Source organism: Malus domestica, chromosome 12, assembly GCF_042453785.1.
Source record: "Malus domestica chromosome 12, GDT2T_hap1".
NCBI lineage: Eukaryota > Viridiplantae > Streptophyta > Magnoliopsida > Rosales > Rosaceae > Malus > Malus domestica.
The window spans coordinates 20,429,434-20,450,814 of record NC_091672.1 but is presented as its reverse complement, the minus strand read 5'-3'; the positions used below and the strand labels follow the sequence as shown (position 1 = coordinate 20,450,814).

Below are 21,381 nucleotides of genomic sequence, written 5' to 3'. Positions count from 1 at the left end.
ATAGCGCTCCAACTAAAATGTGTTACTACAAATGAATGAATGATACCACAATGACTGTGATTTGGATCTCTCGTGAGAGAAAAAAACATAAAACAAAACAAAAAACAATGAAAGCATGATGATTACATACAAAGTTATATCGTCCAATTCGAGCATTTGCACAACATTGTTAGTACGGTGAGAGTAAGGGTGTTGAACGGAGACTGGTTGCCCTAAAACACGTTGGCATCAATGTTAGAAAATTGAAGTGCAGAAAGGAAGACATGGTAATATATTACCGATGAGTACTAATTCTGAAGTTTGACTGTTTATTTGGGATGCCAATTTGCAGACAGCTTAGACGGTGAAGCATCAACACGTACACAAAATGGGTGTAGCGGAGATGAGGATGCTTCGTTGGATGTGTGGGCACACGAGAAAGGATAAGATTAGGAATGAGGATATCCGAGGTAAAGTAGGAGTAGCCGAAATTGTAGGAAATTTGAGAGAAAATCGGTTACGGTGGTTTGGACATGTGCAAAGAAGGCCTACTGACGCTCCGGTTAGAAGATGCGACTACGGGACAGAGGTTCAGGGCCGGATGGGTAGAGGAAGACCTAGGAAAACTTTGGAAGAGACTCTAAGAAAAGACTTAGAGTATTTGGATCTAACGGATGACATGACACAGGACCGAGCACAATGGCGTTCTAAGATTCATATAGCCGACCCCACTCAGTGAAGAAGGCTTTGATGTATTTAATACAATACGTTGAAATATAGCAAAGCTTATTTATTGATATCTCCAATAAGTTACAAATATGTACATATACATGAGTCAAAATAAACAAACAAGAATGAGCCTTCACAAAGGTTGCTTAAGAGAAGTCTCAGCAGTCGGTAGAGCCTCAAAAAGAGAAGGCACCGAAGGGGGATCATTCGGAGCCTCAATACTTGACAGAACCCTAGAAAGAGGAGGCATCGAAGGTTGACCATTTGGAGCATCATTACGCGATACAGCCCCAGAAGACGAAGGCAATAAATGCCTTTGGAACAAACCCACAAACCGCTGATGATCAAGTAAAACCTGACCATCAGATTCCTTCATCTGGTCAAGCTTCCTCTTCATGTTTGTAGTATAGTCATGTGCGAGCCGGTGCAACTGTTTATTCTCATGCTTGAGCCCTCTAATCTCCTATTTGAGACTCATCACTTCAGCCGCTAATGATTCAACTTGGCGGGTTCGAGCAAATAGGCGCTGGGCCATATTAGACACAGAACCTGCACACTGAACACTTAGAGCCAGAGAATCCTTAACAGCCAACTCATCAGACCGTTTGGAAAGTAGCCTGTTACCTTTGGGAGTGAGAAGGTTCCTGGCCACCACCGCAGTAGTCATATCATTCTTTATCACGGAATCCCCAACGGTAAGCGGACCAGTAGGGGATAAGAAGGATGGGCGCCATATGTTGTCTGGATAAGGCGTGGCTACCTCTTCAACGAGGTTCAAGTCAAAACGACGGTCAGAGGGGCCAGACATTTTCAAAGGTGTTGAAGAGAGAAGAGGTCGGACAAATCAAGATCTTAGAAGTGCAAGAAGGGAGCTTCTATTGGTGAAGATTCAAGTGTGCTTTGGAACTTAATGCCAGCCTCTATAAAAATCTGCACTCGACGGAGCTTCAGAAATCGAAGAGGCGCTTGCCCAGAAATCGAAAAAGCGTTTGCTTTCTCAAAAGCTGGGCTGCTCAGAGACCACGAGGGCCGGTCTCAGAAATCAAAGAGGCATTTGCTTTCTCAAAAGCTGGGCTGCTCAAATACCACGAAGGCCGATATCAGAAATCGAAGAGGCGCTTGCTTTCTCAAAAGCTGGGCTGCTCAGAGACCACGAGGGCCGATCTCAGAAATCGAAGAGGCACCTGCTTTTTTCAACCTTGTCAGCACCTGTCACATGCACACTCAGCTTTGCTGAAATTATGAGCATTCTGTTGAAGATTTCTGGTGAAGTAGAAAGCACGTGAATCTTACTGTTCAATCATCCACTTTCCACACGCACCATCAGCTCAGGGGTACCACATATAACTTTGCCAAAGATCTCTTACAAAGTTTAGACACGTGAAGCTTGCAGCTCCCACTACATCGCTATGACCAAGAAGGGTAAAAGAATAGCAAAGAAACAGCACTAACAAAGTTTAGACACATAAAATTTGAACGTCTAGCTACCATATTATTACCTACAAGGGTAAAGGAACAGCACCGCTGCTGGATAATTGGAAAGTCCTTGTGTGTCAACCTCTGTGCTCTGTGGCAAGGTAGACTAGCAAACATGCCCAACCTTTACTTACATTCGAGAAAACACTCCCAACAAGATTGTTTGCTCCAAAATCGAAGAGGCACCGTCATTCGAATCTCGAGAGCCAGACTCCAAACATGATTACTTTCTCAAAAATTGAAGAGACACCGTTCTCCGAATCTCGAGAGCTAGACTCCCAGCAGGATTGCTCTCTCAAAAATCGAAGAGGCACCGTTTTCCAAATCTCGAGAGTCAGATCCTCGACAAGATTGCTTGTACGAAAACTGAAGAGGCACCGCTTTCTCAACTTCGAGAGCCAGATCTCCTTGGATAAAGCTTGTCTGTAATCTTCACACGCAACATCAGCTTTCCAGATACCACATACCACTTTTTCAAAGTGCTCTGACACACGTGAAGCTGGCAGCTCACACTACCGTGCTATGACCAAACAAGGTAAAGGAATATCATTACTACTTGTTGTTAGGGAAACTCCTATATATGTCAATCTTCATCCTCAACGGATAGGCAGACCTGTAAAAATGCTCAACCCTCCCTCATATCTGAGAGGGCACTCCCAACGAAGCCTCTCGAAATACTTAGCTTTCTTTCCCCCCGATAATACCTCTGCAAACAAGCTACACCAGAGCAAGAATATCTCATATCATCAGGGTTAAAAGCAAGAGTATCCCATATCATGCTTTTTCCTGTCTTTTCCTTTGGCCTTGTTCTTACCTGCAAGACAAGGAGAAAGAGAGCAATCAGTCAGCACTTGGAATCAAGCTTCCAGTCAGGAACTGACTGCCTGGAACCCCTTACCTGATTACTTACCTGGCATTGCTCTCGAGTACCCATCTTCAACATCTTATGCTTCCAGAGAAGATACCACATCTGCCTGAGGAACAGATAGGGAAAGTGAGAAGGATACAAGGAAGCATGTGGAGACAAGCGTAACAGAACATGTGCCGATACATCCACTACTTTGTCAACAGCAAAAGTATCCCATATCAGCAGGGTCGAACGTACTCTAGATTTGATGGACGTGTTTTGACCCTCAAATTCTTCAGTCGGCCTTATACTCTGGAGGAAACCAGAAAATCCTCCAGCCTAGTTCAAGAATAAGCCTGTGGAAAGTTACTTCTTCAAAAGCAAAAGTATCTCATATCATCTATTCTCATTTTCTTCTCTTTATCCTTCATGCTGCCTGCAAGATAGGGAGAATGAGAACAATCAGCCGGAACTCGAAATCAAACTTCTAGATCTGGGACTGATTGCTTGGAGCTTTGATTGCTTACCTTATCTGTCACCTCTTTTAGCAGATCCCCTAGCTCGACGACTTGGGGGACTCCTACTACATGGTTTGTATCGCGCTTGACCAAGCCTGAAACTACAAGTAAGCTTCAAGTGAAATTGATACATTACCTTGTGCATCTCCACCAGTTAAAGATACCACCCCTGGATGGAGGAAGCGTACTTCCAGAGAAGATGCCACATCTACCTATGAGACAGTTAAGGCAAGTGAAGACGAGAGCTTGCACCTATGCCATTTGTACTAAATCATTCACTTGTACTCACTAAAGGAGAACTTGAACCTATGTACTTGCGTAAACCCTTCACAATTAATGAGAACTCCTCTACTCCGTGGACGTAGCCAATCTGGGTGAACCACGTACATCTTGTGTTTGCTTTCCTGTCTCTATCCATTTACATACTTATCCACACTAATGACCAGAGCAATCTAGCGAATATCACAAACTTAATACTTTCTGTTGTACTAAAGTCCTCACTGATTTTGTGCATCAACAATCCTTAAGTCCTTACCTTTTTGCGTTGGTAATGGATGAGTTAACAGGACATATTTAAGATGATATTCCTTGGTGTATGCTTTTTGCACACGATACAGTGTTGATAGATGAAACTCATGAGGGGTAAATGCGAAGCTTAACTTTTGGAGAGAAGTGTTGGAATCTAAAGGTTTTCACCTAAGCCGATCAAAGACAGAATATATGGAGTGCAAGTTCATTGCAAATGGAGGCCAAAATGAGTTAGGGGTGAGGATCGGAGATCAGGAAATACCAAAGAGCGACCGTTTTCGCTACCTAGGATCTATCTTGCAAAATAACGGAGAATTAGATGGAGATCTCAACCATAGAATACAAGCTGGATGGATGAAGTGGAAGAGTGCTTTCGGCGTGTTGTGTGACCGTCGTAGGCCACTAAAGCTCAAGGGAAAATTTTATAGGACGACAATAAGGCCAACGATGCTGTATGACACAGAATGTTGGGCAGTGAAGCATCAACATGTACACCAAATGGGTTTGGACATGTACAAAGAAGACCTACTGACGCTCCGGTTCGAAGATGTGACTACGGGATAGAGGTTCAGGGCCGAAGGGGTAGAGGTAGACCTAGGAAAACTTTGGAAGAGACCCTAAGAAAAGACTTAGAGTACTTGGATCTAACGGAGGATATGACACAAAACCGCGCGCAATAGCGTTCTAGGATTCATATAGCCGACCCCACTTAGTGGGAAAAGGCTTTGTTGTTGTTGTTGTTGTTTGTGTGTGGATTGATACAAGTAACGGATGTGGGTGGACTTGATTCCACGACATACTATTACAAGTGGTTTTTTTTTTTTTTGAGTAAATTATAACAATGATCCATCAATTTTAATCAAATTTGAGCAATGGTCTCTCAACTAAAAATTCATTACTATTGGTCTCTCAACTCATCAAAATGTGTAGCTATGGTTCTTTTCGTCAACTTCGTCATAATTTTGTTAAAATAAGTTATCTTCAAAGGACCATTGCTATAATTGGGGTTCCTCAACTCATCAAAACATATAGCTATGGTCCTTTTCGTCAACTTCGTCAGAATTTTGTCAAAATGAGTTATGTTAGAAGGACCATTGCTACAATTGAGTTAAAGTTGAGGGATCAATGCTCCAATTTGGTTAAAGTTGAGGGACTGTTTCTCCAGTTGGATTAAAATTAAGGGACCAATGGTAATGAATTTTTAGTTGAAGGACCATAGATGCACGTTTTGATGAGTTGAGAGACTAATGTCTAATAGTAATGGATTTTTAGTTGAAGGACCATTGCTTCAATTGAGTTAAAGTTAAAGACCATTGCTAAAATTAAGTAGATGCTTTGTTGTTAATAGAATCACCGTTTTTTGAGATAAAATCTCAAACCTGAACGAATTCATTTGGCATGAGACGTTTCACTACTAAATAGATATTACTCAATATTCCACTTTACTTACAAATGAAAGGTTTAAAATTCAACCTGCACAGTTGGCAAGTACGACACTAATGGGATCACATGAAAGGGTCAATATTGAGATTCAATCTCGGCTAAGAGTTAAGCCTTCCCTCGAACCGACTATTTCATCGGAAAATCATAATTTGAAATTGGTAACAAATGATACATTTGAAATTAAGCATTTTACAAAATGAATTGCTCCGTTACATCGACACAAAGAAAGCAAATAAAACATGTTTCTCCAACAAAAACAGAAAGGGAAGACTCAACTCAAAAGTCACATACCAAATGAAAAAATAAAGGCATAAACCAATATATATATCAACCCAGACTATTTTCCTTTCTCCTTTCTCCTATCATTTTCGTCGATACCATTACTATATAAAAGGTTTAAGACGCAATCCCAACTAGAGTCTGGAGCATAAGGCATAAATGTCTGCATTAGCAACCAAATAATACAGTTATTTTTCATAACAGAGAAACGAATACATAACGTTCCCTATATAAGAGTAGTGATAGCACCATGTTTCATCACTTGCACGAACAACTACCGCCTGAGGCTCTCCACAATGTAGTCCGCATAGAGGTTCCTATCACAACGAAACAAAGAGAGAGATTAAGATTATACTCCATTCGTAGAACTAAACAAACCAACGAGAATGAGTAATGTTATACACATGGACACTGGTTGACGTCAAAAGAAATTTAGACAGAGGCATAACTTGTATCCACGACATTCTTGTAAGACTATCGACAGTTTAATTCATAGACAAAGAGGTAGTCATATGAGTGTGCGAAGGTCAGACAGGATTGACACTTACATGGAATGCTGGATTGCGTCAAAGGCAGTAGCTGCAGGGAGAAAGTCGTCAACTGCAACTTCTTTGTTCTCATTTTTCTTGTAGTCCTCAAAGAAGCGCCGGATCTCAGCCAAACGGTGAGGTGGGAGCTCCTTGATGTCATTGTAGTGTCGGTACTCAGGATCATCAGCACAAACAGCAATGATCTTGTCATCTTTCTCACCCTGAATAAATGAAAAGTTAAAAACCTTTGTGACAAATTTAAGATAACAACGCGTTCTGTCTTCATATTTACCTGATCAATCATAGGCATCAGGCCAATAGCTTTGGCACGAAGAAAGCATCCAGGAACAACTGGCTCCTGTAAGATTTTTCAAGTGTCAAAACAAATCAGATTGAGGTTCCGCTTACAAGCATCAGCTTTAAAATAAACCAAATGGATTTGGAAGCTGTGTAAAGTTACTTACAAAGATAACGCAAAACTTTCAAAAACACGATTCCTTACAAATATGGCAAATTAAGCCCAAATTTTTTTATTGATTATTATTTATTTAATGAGACATGCATATGATTGTCTCAGAGCGAATGATAGGACATGGGTAGTATGTGCCCAACAGGTTGATATCATATTCAGGTTTTCATTGCCCGATATTCATGAAATAAAGTACCAATATAGCATTTGCAGCAGAAAGAAGCATAAAAATACCTGCATAATAATCAAGACATCCAAGGGATCATTGTCCTCACAAAGGGTACGGGGGATGAAGCCATAGTTGTGGGGGTAGACAACAGATGAGTACAATATGCGGTCAACCTACACATAGAAAAAACACCCGTAAGCAGTCACACTCAACGTACTAAAGTTACCAGGAAGATTAGCCTGGCACAGATATTTACCTTGATGAGTCCAGTTTTCTTGTCAAGCTCATATTTCACCTTGCTTCCTTTTGGGATTTCGATAACCTGGATGATTAATCATGTTTCCACAAGAACAATGGTCAGTAGAATGACAAACACAATTGAACACTCTTGTGAATAAGTACTATTGATGCCATAACTATTAGAATTGCAACATGGAAACTGATTATTTAGAGAATAATGTTAACAATAATTTTCCGGAAGATTAATTAAATATCAGTAAATGTCAAGAATGTCTCCAGATTCTGGATAGCTGGTCAACTCAACTTAATCTAATATGACTTCCTAAGTTACCTTTTTCAATTGGGTAGTCATTCAGGTCAAGATATAATCACTATAAGTTCAACTTAAGTACAGACTACAGAGAATTCAAAATTTGAGCAAAGCTGAAGATAAATCATCAAAAAATTTAATGCATCAAACAGTTATTATGATTCAATATACTTACACAGTTGAAAATCTTAGGAGCTCCAGGTCCTGCATTGATATGGAAAAAGAAAGAAGACAAGTTTAGACACAGGTAATAAGATAAAAGAAATGAAGCACGACGAAGATGGCTACCAGAGATACTGCTTACCGATTTCAAGGTCATGCCATGGGTGAGCAGCGATAGACCTCCTGGTCATGGATGAAAGTATCCTCTCATTAAGAGGTGGATGCGAGGAGTGATCATGATGATAGGTGACATGGGATTCCACAACTTTTTGAGGAGGCTCAACTTTCTGAACTGTCTCAATTGGTGGAGCCATATCTACAAGATACATAAACCACATGAAGTCAGCAAAACAAAATATTTTGAATGCGATTTTTCGATAATGTTTCATGGAGTGTGCCACACAGGCACTAAACACAAGTATCAAAAGCTAAGATCTAGAATAATCATTTATATCCCGTCAGATACGATTATGAGTTATGATTGAAAATCTAAATTATTAAAACAAATTGAAACCTTTTCCTTCGAAATTAAAGACCGAGATCACATGAAACTAATGCAACATTTCACAATTTAAAGGTCCGAAGCTATGAGATTCCAATCATCCAAATGACAAAAGGCAGTAAGTAAAAGAATTACTTTCTCACAACAAATCCAAAAATGCCCATAGCTCTAAAATTTTGTAAAAGCTCAATTTTCTCTTCAATTCCGGAGGATAAAATTCAATAAAATAATCCAAAAATAGCCTCGTAAAATTGACTGTGAAGGAAAACGTTTCCAGAAACGCGTCAGCAAAGCGTTTTATTTCAAAGAGCAAAGGAAACGGAAAGGAAAACTTTTTGACCTAAATACACAGAAAATCCGCGTCTAGACCTGCCAAACAGTAACTCTTTAACTTAACTGAAAAATTAAGAAAATTGCAATTAATCCAGAAGCCGAAAACATAAACAATTTCAGAGCGATAACAAAGAGCAATTTTAGATATTAACAACTAGAAAGATTGATCTCTGAAATTTACATAAATTCGGCACAATAATTCATTTTAAATGGCGATTAACAGTAATTAAAACGCAAACATGGAGCGCGCGCAGCGAAAGCAAACGCATACGAGCAGCATAACGAAATCGAAGAGAAAAAATCAGATCCGTGAACAGAATAAAAACAACGCGAAAATCAGCTAGAATGCACAGTTGACCAAACGACGGCAAAAAAAAGCTACGAATGCATTATAAATTTGACCAAGTCGACGGATTCTGCCTCGGAAAATCGAAGAGAACAAAACCAGATCCACAAACACAACAAGAACGACGATCAAATCAGCTAGAACGACAGTAAGGTTGACCAAAACGATGCAAAAAACAGCGAGAAATGCAGCGTATATTGAACGAAACGACGGTTACGGAGTCGGAAAAGCTAGGCGAGAACGTACCGGCGGAGGAACGGAGCTGAAAATCCGTCGGCGGAGCGAGGAGAAAGCTTCGAGAGGAAGAGAGCGCAGATCTAAAAAATTGAAAGAGAGGAAGGAAGTGGGGGTGAATGGGGCGCTCAAGCAGAATATGAAAGGTAGAAGCAGCTGTACGTGTTCCCGCTCTCTTTGTGCTTTCCCATTTAAAGGAAAATAAATAAATAAAATAAAATAAATGAAAAGTTAAAGTGAAAATTTCCCAAGTTTTGGTGCTCATGGAATCCGGATATTCTGTCCAACCGAAATTAACATGTTTCCAGCTGGCATCGATGTGCTACGTGGCGGGTGGTTATTGGTAGGTATTTGGTCCCACAGACGGACAGAGACGGTATTCCTAACGGTCGTGAGGGCTTTTTTTCTGGGTTCGCTGCGACATCGTGAATCGGACGGTGAGTAGTCTCCATGAGACAAAACGTATCCGGGATTATGTGGGTGGGGAATCGGGGATGGTCTAGCTGACGGATCACGCTAATCCTAGGAGAGTTGGATTGGTGGGAGAGGAGATGATGTAGGTGTTATAGAAGAATCATAAACGTTAAAAGTTATATGACAACGTCTAATTTATCACTTAAATAAATTTTTATTTGATTATTTTTAAAGATCATCTTTAAAGGTAGTCTAAAAGTAGATAGTTTTGATGATTAGATAAAATTGCGAGATCGTAAAAGGAAATAAAACGATAAAAAGATAAAATCTAAATACGGATAATAAGATTGCGGTGTAGATGACTTTTTCTATATACTCTTATTTAATTTTCTTCATTATTTTTATTTAATTTATTGAATCTGACAATCCATATAAACAAAAGCGTGCAAAAATAGAAAATGATGCATGATTATAATTTACTTTGATATATTAAGGATATGGGCAGCATGGTTAATATGGTATGAATCTAGTATAAGGCATAAATAAATAAAATTTATATCTTCACGTGTAATTAGTGTTTAAAATTTATTCGATAAGGTCAATATTGTTAAAAAAAATTAGAGAAAGATATAAAAATGGGGGGTGAAGTCTCATATCGAAGAAAATCTTATGTTTAGGTTAAAATCGATAGATATCATCGATATTTCTGACACGTCTGTTAAATATCGAAAAAACTTTTATATTTCGTCCAAACCAATGTTTGATCTGTCGCTATTTTTGCAAATTTTCATATCAATATTTCCACACATATTGATATCTTAAACACTTAGTGTAATTTAGAATAAAGCAATTTGTACATATTTTTATGAGTTTTGCTAGAGAGACCACACATTTGTACATATTTAGTGTACTATCACATATGCAAGTGATGCATACAACTAACATTTAATGAAAATAACTCATTAATGGACGTGACATGTATATATCACTATCACATCATATGATACAAAAATATTATCTTCCTAATATTTTCATATCCTTATTTACTATATAATATGACAAGTGATTGTAACCGCTATATAATTTTAAATTTAATCTCAATAAATATGAATGTATCTACTTGAATGCTTCACATATCACATCATAATAACAGTAGTAACGATATAATAGCCACACATAAAATAATAAAATATACATGTATAATTTGATTGATAACACTATGTATCAGTGAGACAGTCAAACGCTAAAAGTCATTTATGAAAGAGGTGATGTAGAAGCAACTAGAGCCAATGGGGGATCATCGTTTCCTCTATCTTAGGCATGTGGGTGGTGTGTAAGAGATGAGTGGGAATGCCTATCCATTGCTCCAAAAGCTCCGACGCCCCATTTTTGTTAGGTTTGACTTTTGATTTTGCTAATACCAACCACTCTTCTTTCTTTATTCATAACTTTGGATAGATTTCACATATGAGTAAATTGTAGTAATAGTCTTTTAATTTTAATCAAATTAAAGTGATAGTCCTTTAACTAAAAATTCATTACTATTGGTCCCTCAGCTTATCAGAATGTGTAGCTATAGTCATTTTCATCAATTTCGTCAAAATTTTGTCAAAATAAGTTATGTTGGAATAACGATTTATATAATTAAGGTCCCTCAACTCATCAAAGTGTGTAATTATGGTCCTTTTTATCAACTACGTCAAAAATTTTGTCAAAACGAGTTATGTTGGAAGACAATTTCTTCAGTTGAATTAAAGTTGATGGACCAATGGTAATAAATGTTTAATTAAGGGACCATAGCTGCACGTTTTGATGAGTTGAGGGACAAATAGTAATGAATTTTTAGTTGAGAGACTATTACTCCAATTAAATTAAAATTAAAAACTATAACTACAATTTACTCTTTCGCCACTGTTTCGTGGAATAGTCAAAATTTACGTTATAGATTCGGTCGATGCAGGACATGATGGTAGAATTTCGGTACATAAGATTCGGACTCTTGGAATTAAGTCAGTTTAATTGACCTGCTGGCGAATGGTTCAAGAAATAGATTTTAGGAAAGATAAAACACAGACCGTGTCAATCTCAAGGACTTCTTCGTGGCCAACTATTATGTACCCAGTTTGTTCATTTGTCCTTTTTTTTTTTTTTCTTTCTTCTTCTTCACTTTGGTTTGAGAAATACTTACATGGCCGAGTGCACCGTTATGTTGTCTATATAAGTTGTTCTCTTTTAAATTTTGTTTTGATTATGCATGAACTTTTGTATTTTATCGATTTGGACTCAAACTACAAATGTCAATTTAGAATATCGAACTCATACCTTCTAGGATGTCGTTTAACTTCAACAAATGTCCACCTCAAACATCTTTTCATTTGTCTAAATTAAGCTTCATTCATATAGAAGAAAATAGTATAAGAGATAACTTAAAGAAAAGTTGTTAGTAGGTCAAGTGGACAAAGAAGCCCAAGTAGAGGAAATGATCATCGTCTTCACTACAATCACTATGAACCTCGCAAATCCGCTGTTCAGGTCAGCTGTTATGCGGTCAGCATAACAAAATACAAGGGCCATAAATAAATCCACATATGCAAATATACGTGTCTAACTAGAGAGCAAATTAAATTTAATATCTAATTTCACAACAACAAATTAATATGCGCAAAGAATACACTAATTTGCCTCTAAAAAACTCAGCAAAAGAAATAAGCAGCCATACCAACAACTATACTCACCACTCGAGGACGAGCAAGGGGAAAATTTTGATTGTATCATTTATTTGTACCATCCTTTGTATTGTTTCTTTGATATAGATGTGTTAGTAGACTCTCTACCTCTAATAGAAATGATACAAATGGTGGTACAAAATATGTGACCAAACGAAAAATGCTCTCTTATTACTTATCAGACACTACGACACATCACATGCTTTAGGTCAAGATGACATTTTTATTGATGTAGTAAAGTTACCATGAAACCGATGTGAAGATCCATATATAGCATTTGACTTACTTACCTGAAAATGATGTTACTAAATGGTGGCCATGCTAGTGAGATAAACTTAAATGAAACGAGTTTACTATTAGATGGCGTCTTCAAGTTCAATACTTCATTGTTATGTGTAAGTTTTTATTTACATGACAATGCGATATTAGAGACGCCACAAATATAATAAACTGGTTCTGTGTAAGTTGTTATCTGTTGAGACATCTATTCGATTATAAATTTCAAATTTGTCTGAAGAAGGATTCCTTGAAAAACTTAACTTGAACATGCCTGCATCAATACAAAAACAAAGGGATCGGAATTTGGGTGAGGAATCTTACTCGCAAATTTCTAACTTTGATTTTTCCTCATCTAGAGAATCGATACTTCGGAATTCCTGCGCCATGCAATATTCCACTTTAATTCTATGCTTTTAAATATGCTGACCAATTTCATATCGTTTTTTCTTCATTTATTTTTTAAATCAGAAAAATTAAAATTTGCTCGAATCTTTCTCATATGGCAACAAATATTGCACTAAGAATCTTGTTTTACATGTGTAACATCAATCGTATTCATGAAAAGGAAGTGACATAAATACGTATTTGTCACGTATTAAAATCTAAAGAAAAATTGTAATTTTAATGGTCCACTTGTACATAAGTGAACCTAGTCAGTTATATATTGACAATATAGATGAATTCGAACTGTTAATGTACTGCAAACCTCACATACATCAACGATCAAAAATTGCGTAAACAACTAACCTTACCACAACTAAACTTCTGAACTACACAGCTAAACTTCTAAAGTACAATTCTAATTATTGTCCTTTTGATGAAGTGATAATTGTTCCATAAATTGGCGAATGCGTCTTGAATTGCCTTTGGGTCTTTGTGCGGATTGCGGAAGAATAAAGTATGATTGGAAAGAGCTAGCCAGCCGACACAGCAAATTGACTGGTAAGAAAACCGACCGTCCATCACAACTCCCACATAAAAACAAACTTACAAGTGGAAGTGCCAGAAGATAGAAGGCTTTCAGATATTAGGGAAATGGATCATGTCTGAATCCTTTATACCAAATTCAACCAATCAATTAATCTGGACCTTTAAAATTTGATTCAACAACTACAAACAAGAGCCCTTTTAAAAGTTATAATAATTTTAGTCGTTAGATCAAATTTTAAGGGCCCGAATTAGGTAATTGGGTGAATTTGGTGGAAGAGATCCAGAGATGATCAATTTTCTATATTTGGCAGAATTAAGGATGGGATTGACACATGGCACCTCATCATCTTTTAGTTTTAAGTATCAAATATTTATAATTAAAAAACTGCTAGTATTTTAACTTATAGTTTGTTTGTATTCTTATTTGAGTAATGCTTGGGGAATTAAATTTGTAAACTAAATTTTGAAAACTAAAAGATATGGAAGTTGATGATTGGTTTATTACTTAAGCATTGATAAACGTGTTCATTCCTATTGATGACACATTATTTAGTTTGCAAATTTAATCTCTCTAGCATTACTTTTCTTATTTTATTTGTAAGTAAACGAATAAAGTTGCTTCATATAGATGATGAGTTCAATATTAATGTACATTTTTTTTATAAACAAACGACATTATTTACGCTAAAGAGGTGAGGGGAGTGAGACTCAACCTTACACTAGGCTAGCCATAATAATATGTTTTAAATTCGTCTCTGGCGATAATCGAGTCTAAGACCTCCCACTTATAAGTGAAGATGAATACCACTAAACCATATTACTAAATAGCAATATAACTTTGCGTTTAAATCCTCACTTTCCTCTTCATTTGTGAGTGAGAGGTCTTAGGTTCAATTCTACCCAAAAACGAATTTGAACCGCATCCAACTAATACAGGTGTCTTTTGTGATAAAACCCCACACCTGATAGATTGTGCAGGTGGTAATTACCAAGTTGTGGATAATATCAGTGTTGTTGGAAGTGGGCTTATGACTCGTCTCTCTGATAATTCTACATGTTATCAGAGCTAGGGATCGGGCCCGTAATGTACTGCCACATGATGTGTGGGTCCCGTTGGCTCCATTCGATGATGGTGGGTCTTTTTGCCTTGCGTGTAGGGTGAGTCCCTTTAGCTCCACGTGTTTGTTGATGTATGATCTTTCATGTGTGACTCAGTACTTGGGTCTCATGTGAGATGGTGTGTTAAATCCTACATCAGTTTTAGAAAAACAAAAATAATAGTTTAAATATCATAATCTCACTCTAACTAACATCGAAATCTTTTGTGATAAAATCCACACCTGACAGATCATGCAGGTGGTAGTTATCAAGTTGAAGATACTATAGTTGTTGTAGGAAGTAGGCCCTTGGCCTATCTCTTTGATGGTTCTACAAGTCTTAGTGCAAATAATATCTGTTGTTTAAAAGAAAAAAAAATTCTCCCTTTCCAATTTCGGGCATTTAAAAAAAAAAAAAAATATATATACACACGTACGTATATAAAGGGACGTACTGTCTGAATGCATAGGTGGCCAATTTATTATAATTGGTATTTTAATAAGAGTTGGAAGGTGCGCAGAAGCCTTGGAATGCAAGTGGAAGGGTACCTGAGATTTATTTTTGGGCTGTTTTAAAATTATTAGTTAGTTGGCATATTTTATATGTTGATTTTGATCTGAAATCTTCTTAGAATGTGCGAATGCGTGTTACACTCTTAGTTGGTAGGAGGCATACATGACAACTAGATCTTTGCACACAAAAAATAAAAAAATAAAACAACTTAAAATTGAAGTTGACGATTAAATTATATAGAAATAAAAATAAAAACTTAAAAATTGAAGTTATTTTGTTAAGGGTATCTGTTCCAAAATCAAGGGCAGGCCACCTGATAGAAGCCTTTTTGTTAAAGGCATGGACTCCAAAAAAGATGATGAACCCAATTACTTGAAAGGCCTAAACTATGAGCCCTTAAACCCTAAACTTAAGGCCCTCAAGTTTGGATTAGGGGGAAGGTTTGTTTCAACAAATTGTGATTTTTTTTTAAGAAACAATATTATTGGGAACTTTAACAAAAAGCACCCGGTACTGTTCACTTTAACGAAAAACCACATTTTTACACTAAAAAGTCAATCATGGTACTATTCACTTTACCCTTTATTTTGTCATTATCATTAAAACTCAAAGTTTTCAAACCCTTTTCATTAGTTTTCCTTATTATTTATATTAGAGGAGGTAGGATAGTAAGCTAAGCCTCATAATAAACTAGCAATAATATGGTTTAAATTCGCTTTTTGGGCAAATGATCAAAACTAGTTTTGGTGGGTCGGCCTTCCATAGGTTCGTGAAACATCATCTCGTTTTTTTGATTAGTAAGATGATGGGAACTCTTTAGTTTAGGGGTCAGTTTGGTATTGCTGTAATTTTCTATATAGATTGTTGTTCTTTAAGAATTGTCAAATGGTTTTTTCTTGCCAAACATTAGCGTTTAGTGAGTTATATTATTAATTGTTATGAAGAAGGAAGAGAAATTGGTGGAGATCGATCATATACCATAATGCATATACATGATTTTCACGTGGACTGTGCATGATCTGACGTGAATGACACAACTATTGATATGACAACCGATATTAATATCATCTCAACAACGTTATATTAACTTGGACAAGGATTGTCTGCCCTCTCACTTCCGGTGTCCTCCCGTGCCCTCCTGTTTGTGTGGTCACGGTTAAGCCATGTCAACATTTTATATTACTATTCATTTTTTTTCTTATTATCTCTATAAAAAAACAATATAAAATGTTGACGTGACTTAACCGTGACTACACAAAATAGAAGGGCATGAGAGGGCACCGGAAGTGGAAGGACAGAGAATCCTTGTCCTATTAACTTATAACGTTTTGATACTAATTATTTACGTCATATGTATCAATCAAATATCAATGTAATATTTACTTAATATCAACGTCCTTACCATATCGTTGATATTCAGCCAGATCATGCACATTCAAAATAACTTCTTGTTAAGATTCATAACATCTGCGACGCTCTTCACGAGTACAATGACGCGCTTTTCATCTACTCAGATCTCGTTCCCCTTATAATCCAACGGCCAGGAACTCTCGTACCCCACCACAATACTTCTCTTGCTAATAAAATCAAAACAAATAAAACAAAAAATCAACGGCCGACTTGTGCTGCTGAGTCTGCTGACGTAACAGGGACTCTGCTTCCGCTTCCCTCCTCCTTCTCTCACATTTTCTTAGATCTCACTCTCTCTCCTGATCTGGTATTTCTCTCCTTCCTCGAATCAAATTTCTCCTTTTTATTTTTTTATTATTTTCTCTGTAATTTATTCACCAATCAGCGGTTTCCTCTCTAGGGTTTTATCGTCACTGGTAATTTTTCTGTGGCTTTGGGATTCTTGCCATGGCTGCTCCACCTGCCAGAGCTCGAGCTGATTACGATTACCTCATAAAGCTCCTCCTGATCGGCGACAGCGGTACGATTTTACATCTCTAGGAAATTTCTGATCTCCTGGACTGAAATCTGCTATTGCGTCGTCGTTTGATCGTATATTGTTTGGGAATTTTAGGTTCTAATGTGAGGGTTGATTTAGGGCTAATGACGTGCATATTTAGGATATTTGTGATTTCGATTTCTGTTTGGTAGATCGTATTTTTTGTTGCTGTTAATTCAGGTACATGATTGATGTGCGTAATTTATTGGAGGTGAAAGTTTTAGGTTGCGGTTTGGTTAGCCTCTTCGTTCGAGTAGGCGGTTGGAATTGTTAGATTTGTGATTGATGTAGTTAGTTGAAGTTCTAGTTTAGCTTCCTTTGAGCAGCATTTCATGTGGTATGTGTATTTCAGGTATATTTTGTATGCATTTTCAAAATAAATAGTTTCATTGTATTCGGGGACTATAAGAGTTTGGAGCATATGTTTGGGTTATTGTATTAAACGAATGGCGCTATCTAAGGACTCCGCTTAGCATAATTTACCTATTTGATAATGAGATTTTCACCAGTGGATTATTCTCAGCAAGTGTTGCTAGCTTGAACTTCACCATTGGGGAGTCTGCAATAGTTGAGCCTAAACCTGTTAGCTGTTTGATGTGGTGCCTTAAACATGTGTATGTTGGTTCATTGATTTTCCCAACGTGTCGTTCCGTTGAAATCCTTGGACTTTTCCAAATTTAAGGGGATGTTTGTTGCATTCGGTTGGGTAGTTCTATTTACCATCATCTGGCAACCGATGATTTGATTGTTTGAAATGCCTTTCAAGGGTTACTAGGATCAGATGGCGTATGTTCTGAATAGGCAGTCTGAGTTGTTAGATTTGTGATTGATTTAGTTAATTGAAGTTCTAAGTTAGCTTCCTTTGAGTCAGAATTTCATGTGGTATCTGTATTTTGAGGTATAGTCCTTATGCATTTCAAAGTAATCCTGTTGTGGTTCGGGACTATTGGAGTTTGAAGCATATGTTCGGGTCAATCTAGTGAATGCTGCTTTCTTAGGAGTCCACTTAGCGTAATTTCTTTGATAATGTGTTCCCGGTTGTAAGGAAATTTTCATCAGTGCATTATTTTGAGCAAGTGTTGCAAGATTGAACTTTTCCACAGGGTGACTCCTTTTAGGGGCCCACACCTTGGGGAGTTTCCAATAGGCCAAGTTATGCATATTTGAGACACCTCTTCAATCTAATAACATAAAGTAATGGTTGAGCCTAAACGCACTAGCTGTATGAAGTAGTTTTGTAAACCATGTATTTGCTAGTTCATTGATATTTCTGAAGGTGTCGTTCCATCTAACACCTCGGACTTTTTCCAAATTTAAGGGAATGTTTGTTGCATTGGGTTGATTAGTTCTGTTTAAAATCGTCAGGCAACCAATGATTTTATTGTTTTCAAATGCCTTTCAAGGGTTACTAGGATCAGATGACGTATCTTTATTGATTAAGGATGTTGAGCCTGTTCACAATTATGGTTTATGTGTCCTTGTATGTACCACAACCATTAGTTTGAGTTTAATTCCTTTTTGTTTTCTTTGTTATGTGACTTTACAGGTGTGGGTAAGAGTTGCCTTCTTCTGCGTTTCTCTGATGGGTCCTTTACAACTAGTTTCATTACAACCATCGGGTAGGAAATTTTTGTGCTTGAATGTGATTGAGGTTTTGTTATCTCTATTTTTCTGCAACGCTTTCTGAATCTTGCTAGGTTGTAATTCTTTGACAGTATTGATTTCAAGATAAGGACCATAGAGCTTGATGGGAAAAGAATTAAATTGCAAATTTGGGATACTGCTGGTCAAGAACGGTTTCGAACAATTACAACTGGTTAGTTCTGTGGCTTCAAATTGTTTTTAAATTGAACTTGAATGTGTAACCATGTCCAACTTTCTCCTAAATGGAAGTTTTGATTGTATGCTTCTTACAGCTGTGTTTGCAAGCTCGTTTATCAATTATGCATCTTCATGAAGGAGCATGTATTAACCGAAATTGGATCTTAATGTTTTTAAGTTAGAACAACCCAATGTCTTCAAGCTCAGCAGGGCTTGTATTTGGTTCCGAAATTCAATTTGGAGCTGTAAATTTGATCAAGTTCAGCGTTAAAGAGTAGGTTGGAAGCTGTTACTACTATAGTCTCCTGTCAAAAAAGGGGCATGGTGTCACTGTAGTGTTGTACGTTTATAGTGATACTATTTTTGGTTTGACTCCATTGGGATTAGTGGAGTCAAACCACTAGCAAGAAACTTAATACTCTGGATAAGCTGGTGTTTGGTCTAAACTTAAGATATTTCCATATTTTCTATGTTGCTGGCTTGCGGCAATCTGAATGTGGAGGGTCTTGTATAATTCCAGAGCTTCTCTGTTGCCTTCTTGTTACAGTTGTGAGACGTGCATGGAAGAATTATGTAAACCTGATGACTAGGGCCAGTTCAGTTGCAGGCCTTATTTTCTCTCAGTTTTCAACTTTTGTGGGTCAGGCCGGTGGGCACATTAAGTGGTCAGAGTTGGAACTGGGTTTCAGCACATTTAGTTTAACTGGGTTTCAGCACATTTAGTTTATGAAGTCATAATATTTGGTCGCCTTTTTGAGTGTGGCTCCAAAATACATCTAAAGCTGTTAATTGTGCTGAGATCTCATATTACCTTTTAGATTGATAGTTTTTGGAATCTTGCCTTCATTTCCTAAGAATTTTGATAACCTTGTATTCTGTCTCTGCAGCTTACTACCGTGGAGCCATGGGTATTTTGCTCGTGTATGATGTCACTGACGAGTCATCGTTTAACAGTAACTTCTTCATCACTTACATCACCCTATGCATATATTCATCATTTGTCCGTTCCCTAGCTTTCTAGATCTCTGTTGATGACAGTATATTTCTCCTTTTCCAAAAAATATGAAAAAAGACGGTATATTTCTCTTGATATTGGGGTTGTACACTTGGACTGTTGGAATTATATGTGATTTTTTATGGTCTATTTTTTACGTGTTATGGTTATTACATATACATGGTAATCAAGCTATATTTTTATCTGTATTCAGACATTAGGAATTGGATTCGAAACATAGAACAGCATGCTTCTGACAATGTCAACAAGATCCTTGTGGGTAACAAGGCTGACATGGATGAAAGCAAAAGGGTTTGTTCCAATCCCTTCTTTGTATGTTTCTTGAGTGTGATTCAGGGTTCTTCAATCTTGTCTTGACGAAAGTGACCTCTTTCAGGCTGTCCCCACTTCGAAGGGTCAAGCCCTTGCTGACGAATATGGCATCAAATTCTTTGAGACCGTGAGTTTCTCATGGTGTCTTCTTACTTACAATGTAGTTTGGTTTTTTCCCATTTTCCTGAAAAGATATTGTGAATTACAGAGTGCAAAGACAAATTTGAATGTGGAAGAGGTCTTCTTTTCAATAGCTAGGGATATCAAGCAAAGACTTGCCGATACTGACTCGAGGGCTGAGGTATAATGTCCATGTCACTTATATTACTACATTTCTCCTGATACGTACGTAGCTAGATTTCCTTTCTATAACTAAATTATTGGTACTTATGTGATCTTTTTAATTTAATACTTGAAATATATGGTATCCATTTTTTATCTCTAGAAATGCTTTCTTTTTAATAACTAAATGGAAAAGAGTGCCTTTTCTGGCTCAAAGAAACTCTTTGTGTTCAAGAATTAAATGAAAGTGTGTAGTGGGTGCATATATCAGTTGGAAGTCAGTCACCCTCTAAAGTGCCGAATTGTTTTTTTCATTATCAAGTCTTTGCTACCAACTAGAGCTGGTTGGCGATTGTTTGATTAAACCCAATCTGTCATCTCGTGCTCTGATGATATACTGAGGTTACTTTTGTTGGATTTTGGCAGCCTCAGACAATCAAAATTAACCAACCAGACCAGGGAGCTGGGGCTGCTCAAGCTGCCCAAAAATCAGCGTGTTGCGGTTCTTAGGAAAACTCTGTCGAACATGATGCGATGGGTAAATGTTTAAGGCAAACGCAACCACTACGCTGGGGAGAAAAACTGATTTGTCACAACTATGTTACTTGTGTTTGTATCGCTTTCTATTATCATTATTTTATAAGTACTTGTGATTTGGGTGTGAATGGTAGATCCTCATACTTTGGGAAGTCAATTATATATTAGTTGATTTTTCATTTAGGTTTATCTTCTTGAGCATCCTCTCTCCTTTCCCGCTCATTCCTTTATTTTCCTGGAGAAAATGTGTGAAATTCCCTACCCTCTGTTTTAAACTTTTTTGTGTGAAGTTATTAGACTATGTGGACAACTATCATACGTTTTATGATCCTTTTGGGTTTGCTACTCCTCGTGGTAACCATTGATTGCTGTGGAAGTGAAGGCGATGCTAATCAATGGTTTATAGTCATGT

The 21,381-nt window shown here is 37.3% G+C and overlaps 2 protein-coding genes across 3 annotated transcripts; one reads left to right on the top strand and one right to left on the bottom strand.

Annotated features, from left to right (window-relative positions):
* Window positions 1-5,668: 5,668 nt before the first annotated feature.
* Window positions 5,669-9,338, bottom strand: LOC103450198 (soluble inorganic pyrophosphatase 4). The gene is made up of 8 exons (XM_008389511.4): window positions 9,107-9,338; window positions 7,822-7,995; window positions 7,693-7,721; window positions 7,224-7,289; window positions 7,033-7,140; window positions 6,622-6,687; window positions 6,348-6,550; window positions 5,669-6,116 (listed from the first exon to the last, which is right to left on the bottom strand). Exons 2-8 carry the CDS (start codon window positions 7,991-7,993, stop codon window positions 6,074-6,076), a joined length of 687 nt encoding a protein of 228 aa, XP_008387733.1. The 5' UTR covers window positions 7,994-7,995; window positions 9,107-9,338; the 3' UTR covers window positions 5,669-6,073.
* A 7,138-nt stretch (window positions 9,339-16,476) lies between these two features.
* Window positions 16,477-21,158, top strand: LOC103450196 (ras-related protein RABE1a-like). Of its 2 annotated transcripts, none has more exons than XM_008389506.4 (9): window positions 16,477-16,771; window positions 16,865-16,984; window positions 18,549-18,621; window positions 18,718-18,818; window positions 19,711-19,776; window positions 20,032-20,129; window positions 20,215-20,277; window positions 20,359-20,451; window positions 20,859-21,158. In XM_008389506.4, the coding sequence occupies exons 2-9, from the start codon at window positions 16,912-16,914 to the stop codon at window positions 20,940-20,942; spliced, it is 651 nt and encodes a 216-aa protein (XP_008387728.1). In that variant the 5' UTR covers window positions 16,477-16,771; window positions 16,865-16,911; the 3' UTR covers window positions 20,943-21,158. The 2 variants fall into 2 exon arrangements, with proteins under 2 accessions (XP_008387728.1, XP_008387729.1); XM_008389507.3 differs by having other exon boundaries at window positions 16,643-16,771; window positions 16,850-16,984.
* Window positions 21,159-21,381: the final 223 nt, after the last annotated feature.

What these genes read in the sequence shown, in the direction of transcription:
- LOC103450198 (XM_008389511.4), bottom strand. Translation starts at nt 7,993, where the DNA reads ATGGCTCCACCAATTGAGACAGTTCAGAAAGTTGAGCCTCCTCAAAAA. An exon ending in CTCCTAAGATTTTCAACTGT is followed by an intron (nt 7,290 to 7,692) that starts GTAAGTATATTG and finishes TTAATCATCCAG; the next exon opens with GTTATCGAAATCCCAAAAGG. An exon ending in ATGTCTTGATTATTATGCAG is followed by an intron (nt 6,688 to 7,032) that starts GTATTTTTATGC and finishes AAAATCTTACAG; the next exon opens with GAGCCAGTTGTTCCTGGATG.
- LOC103450196 (XM_008389506.4), top strand. Translation starts at nt 16,912, where the DNA reads ATGGCTGCTCCACCTGCCAGAGCTCGAGCTGATTACGATTACCTCATA. An exon ending in GCATCAAATTCTTTGAGACC is followed by an intron (nt 20,278 to 20,358) that starts GTGAGTTTCTCA and finishes TGTGAATTACAG; the next exon opens with AGTGCAAAGACAAATTTGAA. An exon ending in ATACTGACTCGAGGGCTGAG is followed by an intron (nt 20,452 to 20,858) that starts GTATAATGTCCA and finishes GGATTTTGGCAG; the next exon opens with CCTCAGACAATCAAAATTAA.